Source organism: Hoplias malabaricus, chromosome 2 (assembly GCF_029633855.1).
Source record: "Hoplias malabaricus isolate fHopMal1 chromosome 2, fHopMal1.hap1, whole genome shotgun sequence".
Lineage (NCBI taxonomy): Eukaryota > Metazoa > Chordata > Actinopteri > Characiformes > Erythrinidae > Hoplias > Hoplias malabaricus.
The window spans coordinates 58,141,223-58,156,225 of NC_089801.1; the positions used below are offsets into that span (position 1 = coordinate 58,141,223).

Sequence of the window (15,003 nt, forward strand, 5' to 3'; positions counted from 1 at the left end):
GATATTCTGTAGCTCCTCCTTTGGTTCTGATCTCAGGTGGTCTAGACACTGCTCCACACACTCACTCTCCCCTCCGACTGCTCAGCTTTGTTCTTGCTCTCTCTCTGTGGTCAAAGCATGTTTATGTGGAATGACTGATATCCTACAGTTTTTATAGTGTCCAACAGTTCATGAGTGGTCTAGTTGATTTGGTACAAGACCTTGTATGGTCCATGCCAATTTACCAGCAAGCTTGTTTCACCTGTTTTAAGCATTCTTTTCTTTTCATACCACCATCATCATCTTCTCTGACATCTTTATGATGTGCACGAGGAGACTGAGCCTCTAAACCGTGTTTTCTCCATCACAAGTTTGTCAGGGATCACGGGGCGGACTGACAAAGGCGGACGCACTTGCTAAAACACAGTGATGTTTATTTAAACAAAAGATACCAAAACAAAGACAGACAGACTTGGATCACACAACAGCATACTTAGACAAAGAAGGACCTAGACAGGCAGACTTAAACAGAGACCTAGACTAAAGAGACAGATACAGACTAAACCTAAACAGAGGGAGCTAGACAGACAGATAGCTAAAGAGACAAACCTTGATAAAGAGAGCTTACACAGAGACCTGAACAGAGAGAGCTAAACAGACAAAAACTGGACAGAGAGCTAAACAGACAAATCTAGACAGAAAGCTAAAACAGACAAATCTAATGGGAACACAAAAGTACATCAGAGAAACAGATAGACCAGACAGATACACATGGAGGTGAACCAATCAAAGAACCAAGACAGACATACAAACATGGACTGAATCAAAGCACCAACAAGACAGACATGCAAACACGGAATGTCCAACAAACACACACAGAGACAAGGGAACTTAAATGCACACCACAGACAAGAAACACCTGGGACAGCTAATGAGAGGGCAGGGTAACAAATGAGACACAGACGAGGAGGCGGAACAAAGGCGGGACTAGGGCAACAACAAACAGAGCCATGTGCTGAGAGCGAGCACATGGCCGGGAAAACAGACATGACAGGACGAGGGCGTGACAAGGTTTCTTTGAATATTTCTTATCGCAAGATCGGCAGATGGCCCTGAGCACAGCCTAATGGTGACCTTGAGTCGACCTTGAGTCGAGTTCAAACTAGACAAACAGCATGGACCAAAAGTGCCACCAAGTGGACATTTGTGAAATCATATGCCACCCTAATCATATTTCCTTATCTCAAAAAAGAATCATCTTGGACATATGTTTCTGCTGAAGCTAAGCATGTATTATGCAATGTGTTATTAATGTTGTCCTCTGTTATTCTCAGGTGACTGTCTACTAACTAATCGAGTGATGTGAATTAATGTTTTAATCACGAAGAAAGATTCCTGTCTCAATTTAGAAGAATTAATTAATCTCTAACATCTACAATAGGTGGTAATATACTCGAGATATCTCGAGTATATTACCACCTATATATATATATATATATGATAATATACTCCAGTATACCCATTATGTTATATTCAGGTATGTACGAAGTATTAATTCTAGGATGTTCTATTTTCGCCAAACCATAAGTGATTTTTATTTCTCTGGAACTTGAGACGGTCACATGGACTCCCCAAACCCAGGAACCAATCGGAGAACGGCGACATCCCAAGTGGGCGTGACCGCACCACCTATGAAAAATGAGTCGCTCGGCTTTTGGACTCCCTCTCTCTCGTTTTTTTTCCCTGTTTCTCTATGCTTTTCCCCTCTACGCTGACGGAGCCGACTCTCCCAAGACTCTTAAAAGACTTTTCATGTGAACTAACAGGGGATGCTTTGTGTCAGTTAGCATTGCAATACAGAAGTTAAAACGGTGAAAAGGTCGATTAGCTCTGTCAGTAACTTTCAACTTTTAATTTGTGTTCGTTGTTTTGTAGCCCAATCCAAGTTTAATTTTATAAATAATAAAGCAGGTGAAGGGCGGCACGGTGGCGCAGCAGGTAGTGTCACAGTCACACAGCTTCAGGGACCTGGAGGTTGTGGGTTCGATTCCCGCTCCGGGTGACTGTCTGTGAGGAGTTGGTGTGTTCTCCCCGTGTCCGCGTGGGTTTCCTCCCACAGCCCAAAAACACACGTTGGTAGGTGGATTGGCGACTCAAAAAGTGTCCGTAGGTTTGAATGTCTGTGTGTGTCTGTGTTGCCCCCGTGAAGAACTGGCGCCCCCTCGAGGGTGTATTCCCGCCTTGTGCCCAATGATTCCAGGTAGGATCTGGAATGAACAAACTAATAAAGCAGGTGAAACTTATTTTGGCCAGAATAAGAGCCACTGCTGAAATTAGTTGGAAATTTGAAATTAGTATTAGTTATTTACTTTGGAGGACATCGCTTCTGTGAATTAAGGAAACAGCGAGCTTTTATTCTGATGCCTCTTCCTTCTGGAAGAGAATCCCAATCAGGACAGCGAGCCAGAGGAAATTCTTCAACTCTGAGGGCGCCTGAAGCGGCCTGCCTCGTAAGTGAGACTCCTACGCTGACCCAGCCTCAACGCTCCCACTAACAGAACTGCAGGAGCCAGGCTGGCCTCTCTACAATCACCTCAACGTACTGCTGTACCCATCGATTGGTGGAGTTGCGACAAAAGTAAGTAAGCAAGCATAAAATTCCTCATTTTTAGAAGCTGATGTCTAATGAAGTTTCTTGATAAATTTAAATATTAATTAAATCATTTAACAACACCTATTGTTCACAAATCATATAGCCTAGCCAATTATTAAATTCGAACTGGTTTCACCTGCGTTGATTGCGTGAGATTTTGATGAGTGTGCTATGTTTATCAACTTATTATCATTCCTCTTAATAAAGTGTTTCCATTATTTGAAATGATACGGTGTGTGGAGTCTATTCCTAAGAGTCTGAAAATCCTGAAAACTCACCCCTAGCGTTGACAGTATTTCAATCTCTGATAAATTATTAATATTGTTGTCATCTAAATTCAGTAATAATAACAATAGTAATTATTATAAGTGATAATCATCATTAAACATAACTAACTTAAATACTGTTACTACGCTACATATACCAAGCATTAAAAGTAAAAGCATTAAAAGCCATCCCAGACGCCTCATCAACCATTAAGTGACAGCAGCTTGACAATCTAAAATTCAACCATTCAACCAAAACCTTGCAATGATTGAATGCTTGAAAGTGTTTTAAAATTGGATTTAAATCATGGAATAATGTGGTCTAATTCAAAACCGTTTTATTTTTATTCAAAAGACTTCAGCAGTTAAAACAGTTTATGAATTATAATGATTAAAAATTGCACCCAGTGATTCCAGGTAGGCTCTGGACCCAATGCGACCCTGAATGGGATAAGCGGTCACAGACAATGAAACATTATGAATTTACTCTGATATAAAACTAGTAAGATTCTCAATAATCCAATTACACTGAAATAAACAGATTAAACCTGAATATGCTCAATAAATCTATAACTGTGATGTTGTGGTTTCAGGATCTTCAGTTTTTGGAGTATGGGTTGCACAGAGAGTTCGCCACCACTTCACATACAATAGCCTCACCTGGAAGTAGAAGAAAACAGAGAGGCATCAGAGTGAGAATGAGGAAATTTTAAAATTGATCATGAAGGAAAAATTTGATCTTTTGTGACCTCAGGTGTATTAGGGACACAACTATAGTCTTTTGCTAGGTTCTATAACGTAAATGGGATATGAATATAATATTGATAAATGTAACATTACATAATGTTGGAGGCTTTTAGGAAGTGTTTAAATGAATTCATTTCATTCCTTCGCTATAATGTTTGTGACTGTTGGATGAATTATTACTCTACATTCCTCATTCATCATCCTAACACACAGATGGTAACAGGGTAATGCTGGTGTTTGTTGGGAAATGGTGGGTCAGTGGGATTGACCCTAAGGTGGAGCAGATAAAGACAGACCTCTTGGTTGAAGACACAGTGGATGAGGAAGATGAATGTTCCCTGCTGGGAGTTGAGGAGCAGGAAGATCATCTCCAACACCTTACTGCCGTCCATGAAGAGACCCAGGACCCAGGGGCAGCCGAGGATGATGAACTGGAGCATGGTTTTCAGCAACACACTTTTACAGAGTCGCTGGTCACGCTCAGTGCATTTGGTTTTCAGACTTTCACTCGTCACTTTTTTCAGAGTTGAGGTCATGATGATCAAGATGCTCAGGAAGAGAAGTGTGTTGGCCTGAAAAGGAGAAAAAAATCACAAACACATTTCAAACAAAGGGCTATGAGACCCTTGTGAATCAATGGAAAGATGGTAGTGCAAGTGACCAAAGAAACCATTTTCTCCTTTTCTCTTTTATAAACTACCAACCAGTGTATTACCTTAGTTTAATGTGCTTGTTCCATAGGGGAGGATTTTAACCACTTCATCTTTTAACTACTATATAAGGGGCAAGGTGACATTTGAAAACAAAGGGTAGGTGTAAAACTAAGAAATGGGATTAACCCTAAAGTTCTCACCCCAGCACTTATTATTCTGGGATAGCTGTCTGTCTAGTCGAGTTTTCCTTTTCACACGTTGGACAATGAAATAAGGAGAAGAATAACAATGCTGAGTGTCCCCCACAAATAAGACTTAAAGCACTAAATCACTTTGTCACTCATCTTCCTCTAGCCACACCCAGTAACTGTCTCCAGGTGTTCCCTGTCTGTGTTCATGATTTTATACACCTCTACTTTTTGTCATTTGAATTTTTGTTATGCACTTGCCATTGTGATCTGTGTACTTGCTTCTTTCATGAAAATGATTCAGAAAATCAGTTTTGATTTGACACATATGTCTTTATACATGGCTGATTCATTATAGACCCCTGCTCTCAAAAACCAAAAGAAAATTAAAATGTTTAGATATGATTTAGTTACAGTGAGAATGACACAAACAGGCCCCAGAAAACTCCACACAAAGCCTTCATCTGTCTTAAGCCAGCACCTACAATGACAAGAAAAAAAAAACACATTCACAGATGTGATACCCGTTTTACTTCAGTTATTTTGATGAAGTCTTTCTCAAAATTAAACTCCATTAACTGAGCTTCATCCCTTATAGAAGAGAACCCCACCCAGTCCACACTCATTGTTTACTGCCGTATCCTTTAGGAACTAGTCCAGCAGACACACCCACCACCAACAGAGGAATAATGTATCCAATCAGAACCAGGTATTTCCAGTTAAGCCCCTCCTTCTTTGATCTTAACTTAGTGAGGTTCTTCACAAGAAGGAAGAGCAGCACAGCTTCAATGAACATCCACACAAAAGCAGAGAGGAAGAGGAAGTGTAGAGCACCTGCCAGCACTGCACACAACACCTGGAGAGAGAGAGAGAGAGAGAGAGAGAGAGAGAGACATAGAGCAGAAAAGAGTTAGTGGCAAGAACCTAACAGAGCACCTAAGCAGGTAATTTAAAGTAAGTCTAATGGAACAGCTGGTGACAGTCGATGTCGGCCCAGCAGGCTGTGGTACGACCTGATATAATGTCATCGTACAAAACTGACAGGCAATATTCAAAATACAAATTTTTGTCTGGCGTGAGAACTTGAGGAAAGACATTAACCGAGTTTTTCTTTGGAGATCACCCTCCTTCAAAATTTGCATAGTGCAGTTTCTGCAGTGCTGAACGCAGAGTAGAAATAAGTGAGACTCTATTCTGGCTATTACAGGTCAGTGGAGCATCACCATCATTTTGAAACTATAATTCTAAAGTAAAAAATATTACATAATGTTCCTTTAAATGTAGGGGTCGACCTCTGCACTTTCAGGGCTGATGCTGATAATTACTGACTATTAATAATAAAGCACAGTGATTGTCACGCCCTCGTCTCGTCAAGTCCGTTTTCCCCCGGCCATGTGCTCTTTTAGCACATGGCTATGTTTGTTTATGTTCTAGTCTCCGCCTTTGTTCCGCCTCCTCGTCTCATTTGTTACCCTGCCCCCTTGTTATCTGTCTCAGGTGCATCTCGTCAGTGTCCCCTTCCTGCACTTCCTGTTTGTTGGTCATTCGTTCTTTGTATTGTTTTCGTCCTCGTTCTCACTCGTTCTTTGTACCATGTCAAGTCTGTCGTGTTCTCTAGTCTGTCTCTGTAAAGTTTCTCCGTTACTGGTTTCCACGTTGTCGTTGTATTTCCTCTGTCGTTTAGTTCTTTAGTCTGTCTGTCCCATTAGTCCTGTTTAGCTCCCCGTTTCCCGTTTAGCCTGCTTGGATCCCCGTTTCTTGTCTTTTGTTAAAAGTATCTTTGTCTTGTTATTTTTCATAATTAAACTTTCTGTGCTTTAGCGTGTGCGTCCGCTCCGTCAGTCCACCCCCCATGATCCTGACAGTGATATTGGGGCCAATATTTATTTACTATGAGCTTGATATACTGCCTGGTAAATTTAGAAGAATGCAGGTCTTAGAGCTTACAATAAATGAACATAATGTTTATGGCTGGTTGCTGGTAAGTGAGGATAAGCAACAGTGAGGTATGTTCTTAGCCTTCAGCCTCTCTTTGTGTTGCTGTATACAGAGTGTCTCCAAAAAGACAGGTCTTGTGGGATGTCCTTTGTCTACAGTGGTTAGTATCTATCAAAAGTATGACAGCTTACTTCATATGGCAATGTGTACCATTCCTTCCCTCCAGCAGCCTAAACATTTTTGGAAAGCTGCCCCTGCCGTTAAAAGGGTAATTCCACTCACCTGCAGAGGTTTTATGTAACGCAGGAATATCTGTGTGAGCAGAAAGAGGAGGTGAGCCAGCAGCAGGGTTAAACACAGGTTGATCAGAGCGGTGTTGGTCAGTCTTGGGCTCCGTTGATAATTAACAAAGGTCACCAGGGATAAGGTCAGGAACACCAGCCCCACTGATACAGCTAGGATCCCAATCACCATCATCACGGTATTGTTCTGAAGAAACAACACTCAGGAAACTGTTATAACAGACGAGAACCTCCTCATGTGGATTACTGCTGGTGGTGAAGATTGTATTTTTTTTTCTTTTTTTTTTTTCTTTACAAATTAACTGAAGGAATCTTTATCTGAGAATGTGTGTGTGTCTGTGTTGCCCTGTGAAGGACTGGCGCCCCCTCCAGGGTGTATTCCCGCCTTGCGCCTAATGATTCCAGGTAGGCTCTGGACCCACCGCGACCCTGAATTGGATAAGCAGTTGCAGATAATGAATGAATGAATCTTTATCTGAGAGATTTTTAATGGTGAGTATTACTACTACTACTACTAACAATAATAATAATAATGATGATGATGATGATGATGATGATAAATCATTTATTTTATAGCCCTAACTCTCCTCGTCAGAGCTTAAGGCTGATTTACATGAAAAATAAAGCACAGGAGCTAATTAACTGCTAAAATTTCATAACTTAGGATATTCTTTAAATGTCATATTTGTAAAATAAAAATAAATAAATAATAATAAAAAACAAAAAATAGTGTACAATCCAAAACACAACTAATACAGTGTGCTTTAAAAGTAAAAAGGTGATTGTTATAAAACGCATAAGTCACTTTCAGATAAATACAGAACTCTTGTCTAATATATTGCACTTAACCAACAAATAGATCATATTTTTAAATACAAAATAAAGCATGATTTACATATATTTATTTGTATGTTGTGTTGGTACACGTGTTCATCCTCGTTTGCAAACATTGGTACAGCTTTATTCGCCACAAGCTTGTGTCAAGATTTACAACCAAACCAAACTTATTAACAAATATGGGTTCATTTCACCTGATGGAGAATATAAAGTGTGGTCAGTATTCAGCGAGATCTGAGGTTTAACTGTAGACTGATGTGGGTTCACTATTTGGCAAAGAGCAGGTCACTGTTACCCTTCCCTTCTGTGTGTTATAACTGATTACTAATGACATGTGACTTTTTCAATAGAACTGTATACATTTGTTCACATTATTTAGTTGTCATACGTTTATCTTGCACTATTGTCTACTCTGCCTTGTACATCCATTATCCTACCTCCAAATCAGGTTATTGTCTCCAGTCAGTGTCCAATTGTCTCATGTATGTCTATCAGTGAGCTGTTGGTATCGTATGTCCTGCACTTGTCTTCTGTTTATTTATATACTTAGCTTAGTTGAATTTAGTCTATTTTTTGTTAAATGTTACTGCATCTTGGAGAGGAGAGTAATGTAATGTCCATCCTTTGTATGTCCTGTACATATGCAGAATTGACAATAAAACTCTCTTGATCTTGACATTTAATGTATTTACAACCTAACGAACCACATTAATAATTAGATTTTAAATCATGAATAAACATATATAAGTGTAGTCTTATTCAGATGTGACACCTTTTTCTGCTCATGTATTCACTCAAGCCCAAACCAATCTCAGATGTTTTAGATTTGACTAATTCACTATGTCTCTGAGGAAAATTCCTGATGAAATGTTGGGTCCTGTGTTAATATCAGTTTGGTCCCAGAAGGGTTGATGTATCAGAACTAGTCAGCTGAATTGTAGCAGGCAGAGTGAGATTTATTTTGGCCCTCAGCTGAAGGATTGTGTTTTAAAATATTGTGAATATCTTATCCACAAAAATACAGGGAAACATAATCAAACCCTTTGGTTTTTTATCATAACCATTTCATATCAGGCTTATTCTCATTATTACATCTCTCAATGTTGTTGGTAATATTTGTATTAGTTTATTTTCCAGAATAAAAGTCTCTGTGAATGCAAAATTTGTTTGAGGAGATTAATAATGAGTTATATCATGTACAGGACAGTAATCTGAGTGGTCCGATGATGGTCTACAGTCAGTGGTGTGCCAGCTTTTTTATGCCAGTGGACTGATATATGCTCCATGTCTGGGAATATTTATTATATTATTATCATCATTATTATTAATTATAATTATTATTATTATTACCGCATTGGCTTAGAAGAGGCATTTGCACGTACTGACTGACTCCTAATGTTGAAAGGAGTAGAGTAGGAGCTGTTAATTCGGCCGTATTTCACAGCGAGAAATTAAGATGGCGCCAGTACACCGTCTGTTGTTAGTTCAGTCTTATTTCACATTGCTGTTCGTGAACTAAATTTGGAACCATTCGGCGGAGAGCAGAGGTCCTCTTTTCCCTGCACAAGTCTTCTTCTTGAGACCTAAAATGTGTGTGTTCCAGTGGTCAGTGTTGAGAGCTGAACTGGGACACACTCGCGGTGTTTCAGCGCTCCTCCGTGTTTTACTGGAGCCACGAACTGAAATGTGGTGGACGTTGTTGAGGTATTATTTATCCGTCTCTTCTTTATGTTTGACACGAGCGAGATAACAGTCAGAATTCTGAGAATATTCTCTGATTAATGCGCTGCACGGTAATGGAGCAGACACAGTGTAACTGTGAAATGCAGTGTGTTGCTGAAGTCGTGCTATGGTGTAGATTTCAGGAATAAACACTCAGTTCTCTTCCACATCAGGACCACAGTGTGATTAGTGTTTAACCCTGAATCGGTGCACGAACCCATGGCATGTAGTTTCACATGATACAATTAATGATCATGAAAATGCTGGATCCAGAGCGAGTGGATCTGTGACGTGCCCTCGAGGCTCCATCGGGTTACGGCTCGGACTCGTACAATAGACTACAGCCGTATGCATCGCAGTCAGGGGCTGCACTGACGGGGTCATGTCGTGTGGATGCGTTTAATAAATAACTGTTACTTCACTGACTGCTTCTTTCACAACTCACTCATGTCTGTCTGTCTACATATTATAATCAATAATAACCCAAAGAGTGTTTCTCTACATATTCTGATTATATTCTCGGAATTATACAGATCTTTTTACTCAATTATTCAGAGATTTTTTCTCTGAATTCTGACTTTAATCTCGGAATCTTTATTTTTTTCAACGCCGTGGCCCTAAAACTCCGTCGTAGTTTGGAGAATGTTTCTGTGACACAGCCTTTTGTTTTCTAAAATATATTTAACAAACAGAAAGTGTTCTCCACACACCACTTAAATAACACATGAAAACATGCCATGTATCAGAACTCTGGAGAGGGGCAGTGTAGTCTAAGTCCCTGATTAGTGCAGGAACTCTCACTCCAGTCCTCCTGACTCCCCGGGGCATCCTGGGAGATAGACACTGTGTTACACTCAGAGACAGAGTGAGAGGGTGGCGTGACATTCTCAAAGATTCAACATATTTTTGACAAAAGCTGTTTTGTTGCTTTAATCCAGCATTTGATTCCTACTCAGTCTCTTAATTATGGAGAAAGATTAGTTTTTTATTAATTTAGTTGCTGCCTTTATGTTTTTGTCTCTCTGTGTTTCACCAGTGTAGAGTGCACCTTTACATTTCTAAACATTAACCCAACATCTGTACAGACAGAAATGTAAAGGTGCATGTTCCACCTGCTCTACTTTTTCGGAGCTTAGTCTGGTGGTGCAGGGTAGCTCTAAGGTTCTTATAATTTAATGCTCAGAAGTCACACAGGTTACATTTACCTTTAGTGTGTGTTGTTGCACACTTCATCTCTCTGTAAAGTATGTTATTTCTTCTGATTGATCTAAAATATATTCCTGTACGTACAACTACAGTTGCTCTTACTTCAACATCTGGACGTGGTCTTGTCTGCATGATGAGAGCGAAGGTGGACAGGTGAACACAGGAACACACACTGTGACTGATGTTGGACTGGAGCAGGTCACAGCCATCTTTAGTCCATTTAGTGTTGCTCCAGGACACACAGGAGGGTTTACTCTCAGAGACATCTTCCTACACAGAAGAGAACAGTTATGAGTTTGAGACTCTTATACCATGCAGTGTTAAAACAGATGTTTCAGAATTCTTGTAGCAGCTGGTAAATCAAGGAATCTGTGTTCAATTGTGTTTGTGGATCAGACCTGCTGCATAAGGACGACAGGGGCCACAGATGTGGAGTGAACAAAGCATGTGAGGAGAAACATGGTGTGTAGGGTGATGGGGATGGTAGGTGTGGGAACCAGTGCAGAGTAATACATGTAACACCAGGCTGAGGACAGGATGGAAACATAGGGCTTAAAAACCCAAGACAAGAGACAGAAACACCTGAGAGTGATTAGAAACATGACAAATTACTGCTCTCAGGTGAAATGGGGAGGAGGTAGAAAACAAAACAAAAGCACATGGACAAAGCCTTTGCTAATTCTATGAAAACAAGAGCATTAAAAATGAATGAGTACAAACAGAAACAGTCACTGAGGACACTGGAAAAATCATTTATTGTCTGTAACCCTTATCCAGTTCAGGGTCGCTGTGGGTCCGGAGCTTAGCCGGAATCATTGGGTGCAAGGCAGGAACACACCCTGCCAGTCCTTCACAGGGCAACAATCCACCTACCAACATGTGTTTTTGGACTGTGGGAGGAAACCGGAGCACCCAGAGGAAACCCACGCGGACACAGGGAGAACCACACTCCTCACAGACAGTCACCCGGAGCGGGACTCGAACCCACAACCTCCAGGTCCCTGGAGCTGTGTGACTGTGACACTACCTGCTGCATCACCATGCCACCCCTGGACAGATCCGTCTATGGAAATCACTTTTAATCATGACTGATTAGTTAATTACAGAGGCATAAAGCACAGCCTGTTAAAAGTATGGGTACACTTATCATTTGTCTAATTCAACAAACCTGTTCTCTGTTATACTTTTAGTTACAAGAATATTTAAATTTAAATAATAAATAATTAAATAAATTGAATACAAAACATGCAAGTGTGTGTGTGTGTGTGTGTGTGTGTGTGTGTGTGTGTGTGTGTGTGTGTGTGTGTGTGTGTTTACCTGCTTGTGCTTGAAGGTGAAGGTAATGGGCTCAGACAAGTGTTCTGTCTTTATGTTGCTGACACAGACTGTCACCACTGGAGAGTTGAGGTAGTACTCAGCGGTTCTACTCTCAGTGTTCGGTTCCTCCACGACTGAGGTGTTGGTGGAGTTCAGAGCTTTATAACTGACCAAACCCACGTAGGCAAAACCTGAAGAGAGCGTCCGGACAAAGATATTAACTCTGTTTCTGTTCTTTGCATTGGTCCTACAGTGAATTAAAAAGAACGTGTGTGTGTGTGTGTGTTTTACCTGGATACTGTTCCCCCACTACAGTTTTCCAGCTGATGTTCAGATGGACATCATCGGTGCCCAGAGTCACACTGCCAGTGGGCGGAGTCACATCCTTTTTCACCACAAGCCACGCCTCTGTGTGTAACAATCACCATGACAACTAGGTGTTACATGCTTCACAGACAACAGAAATGTCCACCCCACCAAATCAGAAGCAGCAGAGCAAAGGTGTGTGTGTGTGTGTCTGTGAGTGTGTACCTGAGATGTTGTTTTCCACTCTGGTAACAGACTCGTTGAGCTGGGGTCCGATGAGATGGAGGGTGTCCTCCATTGCTCCGAGGAACACACTCAGCGTGGAGCTGTCATTGATATTTCCACTGGACACAACCTCACCACTGACCTTCATCAGGTCCTGAATCACACCACACACAGTGGTCCACTAAGTTACGATTCTGTCCTGCAAATTTCTGTGATTTCCTGGTTTATCACAACTACTTCAGCTCAGACAGCAGCAGGATGGTGAGTTTGATCGTGTGTGTTCATGAACACGAGGAACACAAAACACATAGGTATTCTATAAAAATGGCCTTCGTCTGTAGTAAATAATGAGGCTCGTTACCTGCAGTAAAGACTCTCCTGAGAGCTGTGGAGCAGTGTGATTTCTCAGAGACTCACAACTCGACACAAACAGACTCAACAGTTTACCCACTCCAGCCTGAGAGAGAGAGAGAGAGAGAGATCACATTTTTGAGTGAAACGGGTTTGAATATATTGACTTTTCTAAGAGTAATTAAAGACAGGTGATGACTTACCAGCATGTGTATGGTGTTGGCTTCATCACATTTCAGCTCTACATGAACACACACACAAATTTTCTTTATTAGGTATACATACGCTTTTGAGCATTTTGTTTATGTGGACCATGCTCATGAAGTCTGAAATCAGGAAGCAAGCTCAGACGTGATTGTAGAGCAGGAGTAGATGAAGTGTTTGATGGGTAGAGATTAAAAATCAAACAAAGGAGAAAGAAGTGGGAGAGAGAACAGTGAGTGCAGAGTCGAGACACAGGAGAATGTGATATCATTGCAGTGCAGGATGTCTGTGTATCAGTGGTGGAGATGAGAAATGAAGAGTATGTTTCTCTTGTAGCAGGACTAGTGAAAGGGCTGCTGTGGTCCTGGAGGACATTCTGGAGGCCTGTTCAGCTAGAGATGGCGTAAAGGAGAGTCAAAGGTTCAATCTGCACATCTGTCGCAGCAGGAGGACTGCAGCCAGAAAGAAGAGAAGCTGAAAAGTGGTGGATGTGCACAGATCTGGTGGTACAGGAAAAACGAGCTGAAGAGCTTGGAGCAGCCAGAGTGGCAGGGGAAGCAGGCAGGACAAGGATCAAAGCACGAGGAAGAGGATTGGCGGACCCAAGGCCAAAAGAGGAAGCTCACTATCTGAAGCAACCAGGTCAAGGATCTTTCTGTAATATTCTCTGTGCTCCAGAGTCTTCTGCCACTTCTCTTACCCGTGCATTTGCTCTGGTTGTTTCCGTAGTTAGTGTATCCAGGTTCACATTTACAGCTGTAGCTGCCTTGTGAGTTCATACAGGATCCATATTCTCCACAGATTAGTTCCTTACTGTTACACTCATCAGTGTCTGAGAGAGAGAGAGAGAGAGAGAAACAGAGAACACAAAGTAAATACAATAACACTGTGTTTAAATAATGTAGAAAACAAAAACCACGATCAGAGGGATAATATTTTTGATGGATCTTTAGGAGAATGACTCTAAGCCTGGTTTTGTGAAGGTGAAACATTTCAGAACCTGGTCTAAATTTATCCCAGTTTTCTGAGACAGACCCCAACTTACGGACACTATAAAGACTGAGCTGGAACACAGAGGGTTAATGAGGGTGTGTGGATGCGTCATGGACAAACTCGTTCTCACCTCTGTCCTGTCTTCACAAAGGGGGGTTGGGGGGAGGGGAGGCTTATAAGATGATATAAGCTGAGGGGGGCTTTATATATAAAACAAGTTAAATCTTGTTACAGTATCTCACCACAGTCTCACAGTGAGAAATATTAGAGACATTTATTTATATATAGAATTTAAGATGATTTAACTTCACAAGACATCACCCCTGCAGTGTGTTAGTGTTAAATTCCAGCCATACAGGCCCTCACCAGTGCAGGGGGAACTCTTGTCACCTTCCTTGTAGAAGCCCCGGGGGCAAGTGCAGGTGTAACTACCAGGTGTGTTATTGCATGAACCAAAGGAACCACAGATAGAGGAATTCCTCAAACACTCATTAACATCTGTAATGGACACACACACACAGATTAAAATGCAAAATTCTTCTGTATTCCAACATCTTTCTGTAGTAGAACTGCAATGAGAAACTTTCACGGAATAAAATCAATTAAAACAAATAGAAGTGTATCCGTGAGCTGCAGTCACATGATTTTTTTTTTTTTTGGGGTGGGCACTATATTGGGGAACGAGTGTCTGGTTTCAGAGCACAGTACTAAAGTAAACAGAGAGGAAACACATTTATCTCATACACAGTTCCTCTCCCTGCACTGGAGAGAGTCTCACAGCACTCAGAATCACAGGGGCCCACTGCCTCTTTGTGTCAGGGGCGTAAAGGATCCCACAGTGTAGTAAAACAGTTAGCCACATTAGTATTTTCATCATAGGATCTAATGGAAAACTGTTAGCGTCAGACTCTAATGTGTTTCTCTGCTCTTCTGTTTGAATTTGAGTGAGTTATTCACACTCAGATCATCGTCTTATTGTGATCATCTTATTTCACTCCTGTGTTGTTGTGGTGTGTAAGAGACGACAGACACAAGTGCTGTATTCCTCTGTCTCAGTCTTTTCCCTGTTACAGCTGCAAGCCATGGATAGAAGCAAGCTGAATAGTGTTACTGTAT

The 15,003-nt window shown here is 41.1% G+C and overlaps 2 protein-coding genes across 2 annotated transcripts; both read right to left on the bottom strand.

Moving 5' to 3' along the window:
- Nucleotides 1–3,262: 3,262 nt before the first annotated feature.
- On the bottom strand, nt 3,263–5,011 carry LOC136686601 (adhesion G protein-coupled receptor E3-like). Its single transcript, XM_066660496.1, has 3 exons — nt 4,901–5,011; nt 3,942–4,217; nt 3,263–3,558 (listed from the first exon to the last, which is right to left on the bottom strand). Exons 2-3 carry the CDS (start codon nt 4,179–4,181, stop codon nt 3,466–3,468), a joined length of 333 nt encoding a protein of 110 aa, XP_066516593.1. The 5' UTR covers nt 4,182–4,217; nt 4,901–5,011; the 3' UTR covers nt 3,263–3,465.
- Nucleotides 5,012–5,086: 75 nt separating this feature from the next.
- Nucleotides 5,087–14,377, bottom strand: LOC136686590 (adhesion G protein-coupled receptor E3-like). Its single transcript, XM_066660482.1, has 10 exons — nt 14,254–14,377; nt 13,595–13,726; nt 12,894–12,931; nt 12,701–12,796; nt 12,340–12,493; nt 12,100–12,216; nt 11,809–11,999; nt 10,594–10,761; nt 6,707–6,913; nt 5,087–5,342 (listed from the first exon to the last, which is right to left on the bottom strand). The coding sequence occupies exons 2-10, from the start codon at nt 13,671–13,673 to the stop codon at nt 5,109–5,111; spliced, it is 1,284 nt and encodes a 427-aa protein (XP_066516579.1). The 5' UTR covers nt 13,674–13,726; nt 14,254–14,377; the 3' UTR covers nt 5,087–5,108.
- Nucleotides 14,378–15,003: the final 626 nt, after the last annotated feature.

Coding starts and splice junctions, on each gene's coding strand:
- LOC136686601 (XM_066660496.1), bottom strand. CDS start 4,181: ATGACCTCAACTCTGAAAAAAGTGACGAGTGAAAGTCTGAAAACCAAA. Junction 3,559..3,941: donor ACTGTGTCTTCAACCAAGAG/GTCTGTCTTTAT, acceptor TTCTACTTCCAG/GTGAGGCTATTGTATGTGAA.
- LOC136686590 (XM_066660482.1), bottom strand. CDS start 13,673: ATGAACTCACAAGGCAGCTACAGCTGTAAATGTGAACCTGGATACACT. Junction 12,217..12,339: donor AGTGGAAAACAACATCTCAG/GTACACACTCAC, acceptor TGTTACACACAG/AGGCGTGGCTTGTGGTGAAA. Junction 5,343..6,706: donor GTTACATAAAACCTCTGCAG/GTGAGTGGAATT, acceptor CTCTCTCTCCAG/GTGTTGTGTGCAGTGCTGGC.